At 43.8% G+C, this 12,536-nt stretch overlaps 1 protein-coding gene across 1 annotated transcript in view; it reads right to left on the bottom strand.

Moving 5' to 3' along the window:
• Nucleotides 1-1,254: 1,254 nt before the first annotated feature.
• The window catches only part of LOC311499523 (rho-associated protein kinase 2-like), a 29,257-nt gene continuing 17,975 nt past the window's right edge, over nucleotides 1,255-12,536 (bottom strand). Inside the window, exons 18-32 of the mRNA XM_084560526.1 lie at nucleotides 12,054-12,214; nucleotides 11,625-11,809; nucleotides 11,408-11,477; nucleotides 11,165-11,268; nucleotides 10,454-10,640; nucleotides 9,854-9,947; nucleotides 9,503-9,597; nucleotides 9,047-9,247; nucleotides 8,480-8,645; nucleotides 7,415-7,482; nucleotides 7,203-7,291; nucleotides 5,485-5,563; nucleotides 5,126-5,393; nucleotides 4,428-4,704; nucleotides 1,255-2,012 (exon numbers count right to left, since the gene is read on the bottom strand). Coding sequence (XP_084416652.1) covers nucleotides 2,009-2,012; nucleotides 4,428-4,704; nucleotides 5,126-5,393; nucleotides 5,485-5,563; nucleotides 7,203-7,291; nucleotides 7,415-7,482; nucleotides 8,480-8,645; nucleotides 9,047-9,247; nucleotides 9,503-9,597; nucleotides 9,854-9,947; nucleotides 10,454-10,640; nucleotides 11,165-11,268; nucleotides 11,408-11,477; nucleotides 11,625-11,809; nucleotides 12,054-12,214 — 2,048 coding nt within the window. The 3' untranslated portion in view covers nucleotides 1,255-2,008. The remainder of the gene's footprint in view (nucleotides 2,013-4,427; nucleotides 4,705-5,125; nucleotides 5,394-5,484; nucleotides 5,564-7,202; nucleotides 7,292-7,414; nucleotides 7,483-8,479; nucleotides 8,646-9,046; nucleotides 9,248-9,502; nucleotides 9,598-9,853; nucleotides 9,948-10,453; nucleotides 10,641-11,164; nucleotides 11,269-11,407; nucleotides 11,478-11,624; nucleotides 11,810-12,053; nucleotides 12,215-12,536) is intronic.

Raw genomic sequence — 12,536 nt, 5'->3', positions numbered from 1 at the left:
AAATAAGCGACGCACCCGGCCATCCTCGAGATGTAAGACCAGGCCACCTTCTTCCATCGCTCCTTGGTCCAGTTCTGATGCTCACATGCCCATCTTTCAGCAGTGGACAGGGTCAGCATGGGCACCCTGACTGGTCTGCAGCAATGCACGAAGCAAACTGCGATCCATTGCCAGCCTTCACTCCCCACGTGCATCAATGAGTCTCGGCCGCCAGTGCACCACTGTTCCTTCCTTTGACCACTTTTGATAGGTACTGACCAATGCAGAACGGGAACACCCCACAAGAGCTACAGTTTTGGAGATGCTCTAACCCACTCGTCTGGGAATCACAATTCGGCCCTTGTCAAACTCGCCCAAATCCTTCTGCTTGTCTATTTTTCCTGCTTGAGGACAAAATGTTCAGTTGCTGCCTATAATATCCCGCCCACTAACAGGTGTCTAATCTGGAGTAGGATAAAATAGAAAATAAAGTATCTTTCAGTAAAAGAAGGACATTCATGTGTCACTGAAATGACTAGGGATGAAATACTGGATCTACATCTGTGAGGTGGCGAAGAAACGCCAGGAGACGTCTGCACGCCACCCGAGACCACAGCAGTAGGTGCGGCGGGTTCCACTCGTCGCTAATTTAACCCAAACGTACACACAGCCACACAGCCGATAGACAGAATGGATTATAGACCTGCAGCATGAAATACCATTTTAGCAGATGGGCAACATGATGAACCATTACATTATGTATGATGAGTGCCAGTTGGCTTTAGGCTGTTCTGAAAGATTTATTTCAGTCAGGCCCACTCACTCCACATGCACTTGTGAGATAGAGACGGACCTATTCTGGTATAGTTCACATAGTCACCTAAAATACACTGTAGTCAGATGTAATACCTCTGCTGGAAGGATCACATCAGCATTACTTTATCACTCCTATTTTTTAAATGCAAGTCTCATTGTGTCTTTTGGGGACTATTTACTAGTTTAGCATTGCTATAGGGTTCATAAGGCCATACAGACTTTAACGTGTTTTTTTTTTTTGGTTTGAACACAAATAATTCAGGGGAAGAGAAACCTGAGAAGACGTGGAGGGAGAAACCAAATTCAAACATCAAGAGAAACTTGGCAAACCTTTACGGATTCTTTACGGATATTTCAACCATTACAACATGACTCCGTTTGATGCAATCTCTCCTCAATCCCGAAATGGGAGTCTGTGCACAAAATACATGATTAGACAACCGATAGAATTACTTTAAGTCTTGCTTTTTCAGATGTTTTAATATATCACCCCCAAATCCTACATGTGGGATTTTAAACATGGCTGAAAAATTAATAATTGTCACGACCGGCAGGAAAACAAACAAACAAACAAACAAACAAAAAAAAAAACACATAATTTCTGTTGAGTTCACATTATTCTGTCATGTGTTACAATGGATATACTTTGTGTAATGAAACAAATCGAAGGCATCGAGGCTCATAAAAATGGGAAATCTTCCTTTGAGGAAAAACTGTATTCATACAATTTGCAGGGCAAGAATATAGGGTATAATGTGCTGTTGAGTTATATCCATAAAAATAAAACAATCATATACGATCAGCTATCTGAGAGACAACACACAGATTTCTTAATTCTATGTACAAATGTTCACACACACATGCTTAATATTTCACACAAATCAAAGTGAGTCTGATAGGAAATGATGTCCATGTTTTTATCATAAGGATGATTATAAAATAAGGCAGTTTTTATCCTCTGAGCTGAGCTAAGGTAGTTTTATTTTATTTTTTTTGTCATTGGATGAAATCTCCTCTGTAATATGAAGACTGTACTCATTTCTCTCTAGTTAAAATAACAAAGACAATCCCAGTTCTCATGACGACAGCCAGCCTCTGTGAATATTTCTGTTCATGGTTACCGTCTGCCTCCCTGAACAAATGGCAGGCGCCGCGTCCAGAGCGTCGCCGCCGCCGCCGATCCACGTGGATGAAAACGCACGTTTAGCCAGGGTTAACTGTGAAGAGAGAGGGAAATAACAAAAAAATAAATAAATAAATAAAATAAACACGATGAGAAAAAACTGGGATGCGACCAACGACAAGATGGCAGGACTTCAATGGCACGCCCACGCAAAATCCACACATTATTAAACGAGGAAGCTACCGATGATCCACACAATGCATGAGTAAGAGGCACAAAACGCAGACAGACACAGGGATAATCTTGGTCTGCATGCCTGCAGGAAGCAAAATATTAAAACAATAGTCGCTGTAAATAGAGTATGGTAGGCTAAATATAAAGCTTAGCATGATGCACAGAATCAGGAAAACAAACAGCTAAGCTATTTCTCTCTGGTATTAATAAAATCTACCTTTCGGTGCCTCTCAAGCTCACTAATAATACCTAATATGTGCTTCACATGTACAAAAACCAATACAGTAAAATAATATGTCAAGTTTTTATGGATGATTATGTGCCCGACTAATGCTAAGCTAGGCTAACTAGCAACTAGATGTAGCTTTTTAACAATACAGACATAAGAGTAGCAACAATGTGTTCATCTACAACAGGGGTCTTCAACATTTTCCAGGCCAAGGACCCCCAACCTGATGGAGAGATGGGGCGGGGACCCCCCTATATGTGTATTTAAAGACATTCAAACTTATGGAAAAAAAGTTTTGCGACCCCCCTGCAGCACCTCCGCGGACCCCCTAAGGGTCGCGGACCCCCTGTTGAAGACCTCGGATCTGGAATATGAAACAAGTAGAACAACTACTGGCTGTATATAAAGATGGAGGCACCCTTCCCGCCACAAGAGTGGCTACGAAGCTCAGTGTAGTGCTTACGGCCGCCGCCATCTTGGCAGAGCCCAACTCCACCTAGCTTCCGGCTAATTTGAATATGGATGGAGGGCGCTGTAGGCAGACGGGTGACGCACAGGCCGCACGACCGCTGTACATAACTTTTAAGCCCTGATGGTTGAGTTATATAAAAATTTTATTGCATACAGTTATCATAAATGGAGAAACTCTGCGTTGGCTTCATTTTTCAGTCTGGGAGGTTGTCACTAGGCAACAACTGGTACTGTAGGATGCTTTGTTTTGTTTCTTTTTGCGCTTCTCGTGGAAATCTCTGATGTTGCCACTTGAACCAATAAATATTCAGCATACGGATAGCGCCATCGTCCAAGGGTGATATGGTGCAGGATGGTTGAATCCTTATAACCCTAATCTGTGTAGACGAGAGCTAAAAAAACAAACACTGACTTGGAAATAAGACCTTATATAACAGATAACCTATTATATTTTTATTATTTTACTTCTTCTAAACATGCAGACCAAAATTATTCCCAGTCTGTCTGTTATTGTTGCAGTATGTATTTCCCAAAATATCTACAGAAAAACGCTTAAATTCAAAGACTCTGCATTCAAATGTACAGTGAACGTGAAAATCACACAGAAACATGCTTCTAATTACTCCTTCAAACTGCAAACACACGCCTCATGCAGAGGTACAGTTACCCTCTGTCCCTCCTCTTTTCACTTCCTTCAGAAGAACAAATCATCATCATCATCATCATCATTATCGACACCATCCAACGACCAAGTCCAGTCTTTCAGGCCAAACTCAAGCACTCTGAAAGAGTATGAGGATCAGCATCAACAGCCTTTAGGGGTTCTGAATTCTGCTGGGCTAACACCTGCCCCATGTTCACCAGGGGGCAGCAAAGAGCGGGAAGCGGTTTATGAGTGGCTAGCTACATGCTGCTTGTCGTTATGAGCTGGTTAACGAGCACAGCGGCACAGCAACTGCAGGGGTGGAGAGGTGCACCGAGCTCTGCTACTTACAGCCTCCCAGCATGAGAGACGTTAGAAAGGTGGGGTCAGAGGTGAAGAGGTCAGGGGTCAGTGGAGGATGATACGGAGCATGGGGCCAGTGCTGAGGGATGAAAGCCAGTTAGGGTGTGGCTGAAAGGACAAACTACTGAGTGAAGCCACATAAAATGAAGACACACTTGTGAACCTGGTATGGTTTGGTTCTAGTTCCTACTGGCACTAAGTGAGGTGATGTGCTGTAGCATTAATATTTCATACAGCGTTACACATATGATACAGGAAGCCTGTTTAAAGCAAGGCATTGGGTGTCAGCCACATATTAAGGCTCCTTTTGACTGAGCAGGACTTGGAATTATCAACAGACACAACAAGATACAGACATTTGATTGAATGGTCATTAAGCTGGAAACAAATCTTTCTTATATTTTTAACATTTTCTCATTTGTGAAGTTCTCTTGAGATAAAGGATTCAAGGTTCATGGTTCAGAACTTAAATAAAAACTGAAAAGTGGCCCTACAGATGACTGTGATCGAAATTACACTGTGGGAAGAGTTTTAAAACGAGTAAAAGTTGCTTTGCCTCGGCTCCTCACCTGGGCTTCCCCGACGACTGCTGGTGTCTGGAGGACTGGACCTTCATGGCTCCGCGATGGGTCGACAAGTGAGGAGAGTTCCTGGGCGAAGGTCCCGGGGAGACCAACGGAGAGGAGCGGGATGCCAACTCGGGGGGGCTGTTCCGACCTGCGGGGGGACTCATCGCCGGGTGTTTCTTCGGGATGCGTTTGAGGATGAGACTGACCCAGCGCTGCTGCTCCGTCTGAGAGCCGGTCAGCACCAGCAGGTCTTTGGCAGTGGACCTGTCATAGTTCACTGTTAAAGGTGAGAAAGGGAATAGATTAGAAACGTCAGACCATGAGTAGTTACAAGATCATCCTTCCAAACAAGTAATCTAATTCACTATATGATAACCAGATCAATTTCATGATCTTGCACTGAACTACAGTATATTGTAACAAGTATTCTCGACCAAATACATACAATAAAAGAAAGGAAATCATACTATCTCAGTCCTACTCAATAATATAATTTTATTCTCTCAGTGTAAATCCATATTTATAGTGAGATATCAAAAGCAACACTACAATGATAGCATCATTATTATTAATTTTACTACATTTAGTCTTCGCTAAGCTCTGAGCACTGGATTAAATTAGACGTGTGTCATAACGCCGGGTTATCTTTCGGTTCTGTGGTACGAGCCCTTCATGAGCTCCCGACTGAGCGTACTGACCCTTGCAGGGTGCGACAACGTCCTCTTTTTTGTCCAGGTGATCTTTGTGGCACTTGACGTTGCATTGGCGGCACTCAAGAGCCGGCGGGGGCTTGAAGACGTTCCACAAGGGTCGAGTGCACGCCTCGCAGCTGGTGGGGAAGTGGTAGAGGGTGACGATGAACTCGTGGCCTTTGTGGCTGATGTAGGCGGAGCGGTCGGTGAGCGGCGCGGACTCCACCGCAACCTCCTGCTCGCGCTTGCTCTCGCCTTCACTGGCGTACAGGATCTGGAGACAGAAAAGAAGAAGGGGGGCGTAATCTCATGGCAGGTATAGTTAGGGGATGCGGGGGAGGAAGAGAAAAACAAAGGGTCGCTACCTGGAATATCCTCGGAATTTCTCTGGCGTCTGCTCGGTACACATCAGTTTGAGTGACGGGTCGGATGTGAAACAGCTTACTGAAGTAGGAAGAGAGATGGAAGTTGTGTTAATTCTAGAGCTCATCCAAGATTATAAATAATAATTAAACTGGGTATAAGGAGATTACATTTACTAACAGAAATGACTCAATTTTAACTGCTGTCTTTTCCTTATATTCTGTATTTTTAGTGCACGTTGCAACTCAAAACTATTTACACAAAAACATGGAGGACGAAAGTACCCGCCTCCCAAACCTGACTAATGTTCATCCCTCAAGAGCACCTAACACTACTGTCTGAGCAAATGCAGATTATTTTATGATCAACATAAATGTGTTTGAAATTAATGATATGTCACGGCTCTCCTGATCAGTTTACTTCGCTCTTTCTTGTCACGTAAAAAGTAGAAACAGCTAAAACACAACACATGCTGTTTCCTAGGCTGTTGTAGCCAGAATCAATTCTTATCAAAATCTGAGTCTGATAACATGCCGTTTGGATTCCATTACGGGACGCATATAAACCAACACAGAGAAAAATCAACCAATAACAAGCCATTTTCGTTGTAAACCATTGTAATCATGTATATAATTTATCTTCTGTACATCGCTGCAAAAAAATTTAAAAAAAAAGCCTGCGCAAAAGATTTGACTGGTCATCTTCTTCAAGGCTTATTGTTTCCACATTCCGATTTTAAAGGGGAACTACTGTTTTTTACAACCTGGACTTTGTCTCTGGCATAAAATAGGATTGTTTACTCACCCATATAACTTTTGTGTAATTCGTATTCCTTCGGGAGATGTTTAGATCTGCGTATATCCATATAGTGGGAGTGATTGGGGCACCGAAACGCAGCCTCTAAATAACGCATTATCTGCCGCGAAACTCATTCATTTCACCAATATTTTGTTATGATACGCTAGTGCTATCCGCAGTAGCAAATTACAGGTAAACAAGCTGACCGTTGCAGGTGTGCGCGATGATCAGAGACGACATCATCCAGGTCAGAAGACATCATCCGGGGTCTGTAGATTGACCTACAGACCCCGGATGATGATAACAGGTAACTCTGGACTCAACGGAGAATAGCACTAGCGTATCATAACAAAATATTGGTGAAATGAACGAGTTTCGCGGCAGATAATGCGTTATTTAGAGGCTGCGATTCGGTGCCCCAATCACTCCCACTATATGGATATACGCAGATCTAAACATCTCCCAAAGAAATACGAACTACACAAAAATTATATGGGTGAGTAAACGACCGTATTTTATGCCAAAAATAAGGTCCAGGTTGTAAAAAAACAGTAGTTCCCCTTTAAAGCACATGAACCATGCACCAAGTCAAATAAACAACTTGGGAAATGAGATCGTCCAGTGAGCACATGTATGCACTATTCTGGGATGGTTGTGTCATTATGTCGGTTCATCACTTTGATCAAGTCTCAAAAGTCGATTTCCATGAAACGGATATTCATGGTCCCCAGTTGATGAATCCAAACAGTTTTACAATTCGTTACACCATAAAGTTTAGATATCCGATTCTACTGGATCAATGTTTGTATAAATATCCACTGACATAAAATAATTTTGGCAATCCCCCCCAAAACTTCCCTTCAGCCTCAGCAGTATTTAATGTTTAGTAGTTTTGTGTTACACGCTGCTTTCAATGACTCACTCGATGTCTAGGATCATGAAGGGGTTGGCCTGCTCGCGGTCCGTCTCACTGTCATAGAACAGGATCTTCTTACTGCTCACCACTGCATACTGTAAAGGAAATGGAAAGAGGGACCAAAACAGTTAAGAGTGGGGAAATGACTTCCGGGCAATTGTGACAGCAAAGACAAAAAAGAAATCAGTGGATTTGGGAAATAACGGTGAATACGTTACTTTTTTGTCCCAGCCAAACCGCTTTGTGTTCTTCGTAGGAAGTGAAATCCAGCCCTCCAGCATGGCGTCTAGTGAGAAAACAGGAAGGTGTTAACTTTAAAGGCAGAATAGCCTTTAATCACGCAAATCACTTAAAAGAACACCTTGACATTTAAAAGCTTGGTGGCATTTTCCCCGAGCGGATGCTTGAAGAGGAAAATGATTCCTCGCTAAAGCCGAAGGGCAAGAGAGAGGAAGTCTTGCGCCGTGCTTTAACAAACGGCAACAGGCTCTTGGAGTGGAGAAGACGCAAATTATAGTGAATGAATCACCTGCACAGTATAAGGCAGGTGGAAATGAACTCAAACTTTTAATTATAAGTTTCAAAAAGACTCCACGAACAACATTCACTCGCTCCTTTTGTAGTGGAGTACATTCGAACAAAGCCGGGCAGTGTCAAGCTGTGAGTATTAATGTGTCCAGTGAACGTCAAAAAGGATTAAAGCACAGCAGAGTCAACAGAGAACAGGGATTAGCTGAAAGTCTGCACGGTCAAACCAGGGATAGGGTTATTTCTTTCGCAAACTGAGCAAAGTACTAATTACGTTACGAGACACTGTTTATGATGAGTTTTTAATTTCCCTCCCTATCCCGGGTTTGAACCGCCATGCATGGTCACCTCCAGGTTCAGGCTCAGAGGGCTGTTCATAGGTTAGAGCCAGGGGACGCTGGCCCTGCTCCTCATAGTCTTCTTCATCTTCAGAGTCAGAGTCGAAGAGACTGCGGGCCGAGCGGAGGTTGGGCCGCGTGTCGATGCGGACGGATTTGTGCGTGCGCTGGTAGGTGAAGGACATTGATTCTGAGGTGTGCGAGTGAGTAATGCGCACTGTACCGGAAACACGATGTTGAGGTGAAATGAAGGAGGAGAGAGGGGGAAAAAAAGGAAGAGGCATAATGAGGTCTGATATAAAAGGGTAAAGAGAAAGGAGAAAGGCCGGGAAATGCATGCAGAAGTGTCTTGGAGCTTTTAAATATACATGTTGGTGTCAGACGGATCTGGTGATGAGCGTGAGATGATGGGTCTACCTGGGTATCCGTCCTTGTCCAGGTCGTTGGCGCTGCTAATGCTGGTGGAGTCCAGGGAGTGAACGCTGAGGGAGGTGAGCTGGCAACGGAGCTGCTCGATGTCGCTGTCTTTGCTGGCCAAAACCATCTGAAGATCCATACGCGCCTGGTTTTCTTCTGCAATAAGCTAAACGACAGACACAAAGGGACGTGAGTTTTTTTGGGGGGAAGCCACAACATTAAAACTACTGACAGGAGAAGTAAATAACATTGACCATCTTGTGACAATACAATGTTCTGCTGGGAAACTTTTGGACCAGGCATTCATGTGGATGTTACTTAGACATGTAGCACCCACCTAGATCAGACCAAGCACCCCCACCCCATAGCTATGATACTCCTTGATGGGAGCAACGACAGGCACAAAAACTCTTTAGCAACAACTCAGAAAAACAGCACAAGGTGTTGACCTGGCCTCCACATTCACTAGATACCAAACTGATGTGACTAACAATCAGAAACAGTGACTTTAAGTCCATTTGTTAGTATCTCTATCCAATCGTTTTGTTACGGTGTGGGTTCACTGACCGCCTGCATCTCCATCAGGTCTCTCTGGAATTTGACGATGGTGCTGTCGAGTTTCTTCTTCTCCGTTTTGAGCTCCAGCTGCAGCTTCCTGTTCTCCTGGTCCTTCCTGTGCACCTCGGGGCCGATGCTCCTGTGGCCTCCGCTCTTGTGGCCTCCGCTCGCGCCCACCTTGTTCATCACCTCCGTCAGCTTGTTCACAGCCTGAGAGCAAAGAGGCGTTACAAGAGATCCATCTATGACAAACGTGAACTCGGGGAAAATCCACAGGATCGATGCTGCTGCGAGAATTGTTTTTTTTTTTTTTTTTACTTCTAAGATCTCCGCGATTTCGCTCAGAGTTCAACACAAGCCTGTAGCAGAGAATTATTATTAACAACAGCTGATGTGATATAAGAGTTGCCTGTGAAAAAGTATACTCCAGGCTTTAAAGACATGTGTGGGCGCCCAGACACACACCTGAATTTTCAGCGTCCTTTCATTCTGCAGCTGCTTTTCAAAGGACACTTTCAGAGAGTTCATCTGTTTCTCCTCCTCCTTAGCTTTCTGGAGCTCTGTAACAAAGATAGCACAAATCGATATTAATCAGGGCTTCTAAATAACCAGCAACTTACAAGACAAGCTGGAAGAGAGATTATTATGATGGAGACGTGAATCACTACTTTTCATTACGCTTTTTTTTTCAGCTTTCTTCACAAAAAATCACGAGGACATTGCTTTTTTAACACATATTCCAGGACTCTCTCCGTTTGACTTTCTGTCCTCTCCGGTGTTCATTACCTCACAAAAAAAAAAAAAAGAGACACTCACGTTGCTCTATGTCTTTCAGCTGGTTGTTGAGCTCTTCCTTCTCGTTGGCCAGGTTGGCTACGTCCTCTGTCAGAGTGCGATTGGACTCTTCCAGCTGTGAGGGATGACAGGGTAGTAATGAGCAGGTGTCTCCTACACATGGAGTAGCAAACTAGCTCGAAAGAAAATCAGTTTTTTTTATGAAAGTTAAGGAAAAAAATGAATTTGCAGTGTGTTTTACAGGAAGAAGACAGTTTATATACTTTATGATCCTTTAACTGCGATGTTTGTATAATGCCGGTCTTCAGTTTTTCTCCAGCTGTGTAATGAAGGTGATTTTTAACTAAAAAAAAATAATTAAAGGGACACCGTGGAGACATTGGCCACCAGGGGTGCTATTGAGTCCTATTTTTTGAGAAGGAGGACCCCTTTTCTTTACTTGCTCCTACAGTAGTTTCTGCCAATAATAAAAATAATAATAATACAATTCATAAGGATGGAAGTTAATTTAATAAACGTATTGGATCTCAAGGATGCAGAATTTATAATCTCTTGAGGAGTAGTGGTTGCAGAAAATGTTCAAGTCTGTGACTGTGTGCACGACGTCCGACGCGATCTCACCGAGCTGATGGTGGCCTCCTTGTCGCCGAGCTCCTGTTTGTGCCTCGCCATCATGTCTTTGATCTCCAGCTCCTTCATGATCTTCTCCTTCTCCAGGTCCGAGTACTGCTCCTCGGCGATGGAGCGAGCCAGCTGCTCGGAGTCGGCTTTGGTCAGACTGGCCTCCAGCTGGGACATCAGCGACTCCCTGCAGAGGGATTTAATATTATCTCTCTCTGCGCTGCTAAAACTGGATAAGTCTGCACACAATCCCCGCCGTTAGTACGCCAGTCAGAAGTTGGCTGCCTATAGTTGGACCACTCGTTAATAATCCAGTGACCTTTTTGTCACTGTAGAGTTTTAAAGCCTTTTCCAAGCGAGATATACATTGGATCAGTTTAACTACTTAGTTAGAGCATGAGAGACAGCTGCTAATCTGGTTTAACTTGATTCATTCTATTAAAGGTCATAACTGGTTTGGCTGCAAGATAAATCCACAGAAGGTAAATGATACTAGTCTGGGAAACTTGTTTTGTAAAATAGTTTCCACCTTGTGCATTATTTATGGTCTTGCATTTTTACAAGGCTAAAATAATATTTGGACAGATGCATTATGTATGTGTTGCGTGATCATACTATTCAGGTACTGACGCGCTTCACCATCTCGTGTTGGCGTATGTCTAGATTAGAGCAGGAGTCTGCAGGTGATCAAAGCACAGCAGTCACGGTTACCTTTCCTCCTGGTACTGTGCCAGTCGCTGCTGCAGATCTTTGTACAGCTTGTTCCTCTCCTCACGCTCATCCTTCAGCTCACGAACCTGAGTCTTGTAAAGTTTCTGGGACGGAGACAACATGTACGTTCAGTCAGCTGATTGCACTCGGCGCAACAGAGCATTCGCTGTGACAAATTATGCTTTGGCTGTAACTGTTGTTTGCAGATAGGATGCACAAAAAAAATGAAAGGGAAATAGTTACAGCGAAATACTGCTCTGACTCCAGTTGGTCCTTCAATTCCTTCAGCTGGCCATCAGCCTCCTGCTTTTCCCTGAAACGCCACCAAAAATCTGTCAGTCACAGCTGCAGGCTGACTGAACGCCACAGCCAAGGCGCCTCACACATGCTGAGGCTGTGTGTGTGTCTGTGTGCATGTCTACAGTGTGCATTCGGTTGACGATGATGATGTGTTTCTGACCTGCGTAGCTCCTGGTTTTGTTTCTCCAAGACCTGCTTCACGTCCAGCAGTTGGTTGAGCTCCTGTTTGAGCTGTTTTTCCGAGGAGCGCAGCACAGACACCTGCTGGTTCTGCATCTTCAGATCACTCTGGCTCAAGGTTCGCTTCTGGATCTCCTGCTCCACACGCAAGGTCAGGTGCGTCACCTGCAGACACACATGCAGTGGTGCTGTAACTATTTACCTACTCTTAAAATCTATCCATGAAATACCTTAAAGTAAAGCTATGTCCTGCAGTTCTTATTTCTTTTAACCAATTGCTTCTGCAACACCACCATTAATTTAAAAACTCACTTTACATTACACACAACTTTTACATTTATGCTGTAGTTCTAAAATCCAACTTCAGAACACGAGGCAAACAGCAAAAGTCTTCGTCTTCAAAGAATACCTCATCTGTAAGTTTCTCCTTTTGTGCCTGCAGCTCCTCCAGCCTGTTCTGCGCCTGCTTGTAGTCACAGTCCAACATGGAGTGGTCCTTCTCCAGCTGCAGCAGCTTCCCCTCCACCTGCAGCTTCAAGTTGCGCTCCTCCTGCAGGGCGCACTCCACCTCTGGACGAAAAAGAAAAACGGCGCAGAGAGTCGTCAAGAGGGTAATCTGGACTGCGCTCAATACTACATCACTGACAAAACCATTCTTGCCTTTGGATGAATAGCTCAGCGTGAGAAGGACAATCAACCAAGTGCATGAAGGTCTGTTATAGTTTTCTGTCAAATCACTGATCACAAATTATCTCCAAATGCTGTTTGTCCGAGGTCTTCTCCGTCCATTAATACTTCTCTTCTATTCATTCCTACTCCAGCTTTACTAATACCTGAAGCAACTTTTGCTTCTTTGTCTCTTGGTGCATTAGGTTGAATTACTTTGCTTTTA

Source organism: Chelon labrosus, assembly GCF_963514085.1.
Source record: "Chelon labrosus genome assembly, chromosome: 14".
NCBI classification, from domain to species: domain Eukaryota; kingdom Metazoa; phylum Chordata; class Actinopteri; order Mugiliformes; family Mugilidae; genus Chelon; species Chelon labrosus.
Note: the sequence above shows the minus strand (reverse complement) of the source record. Positions and strands in the feature narration are given on the sequence as shown.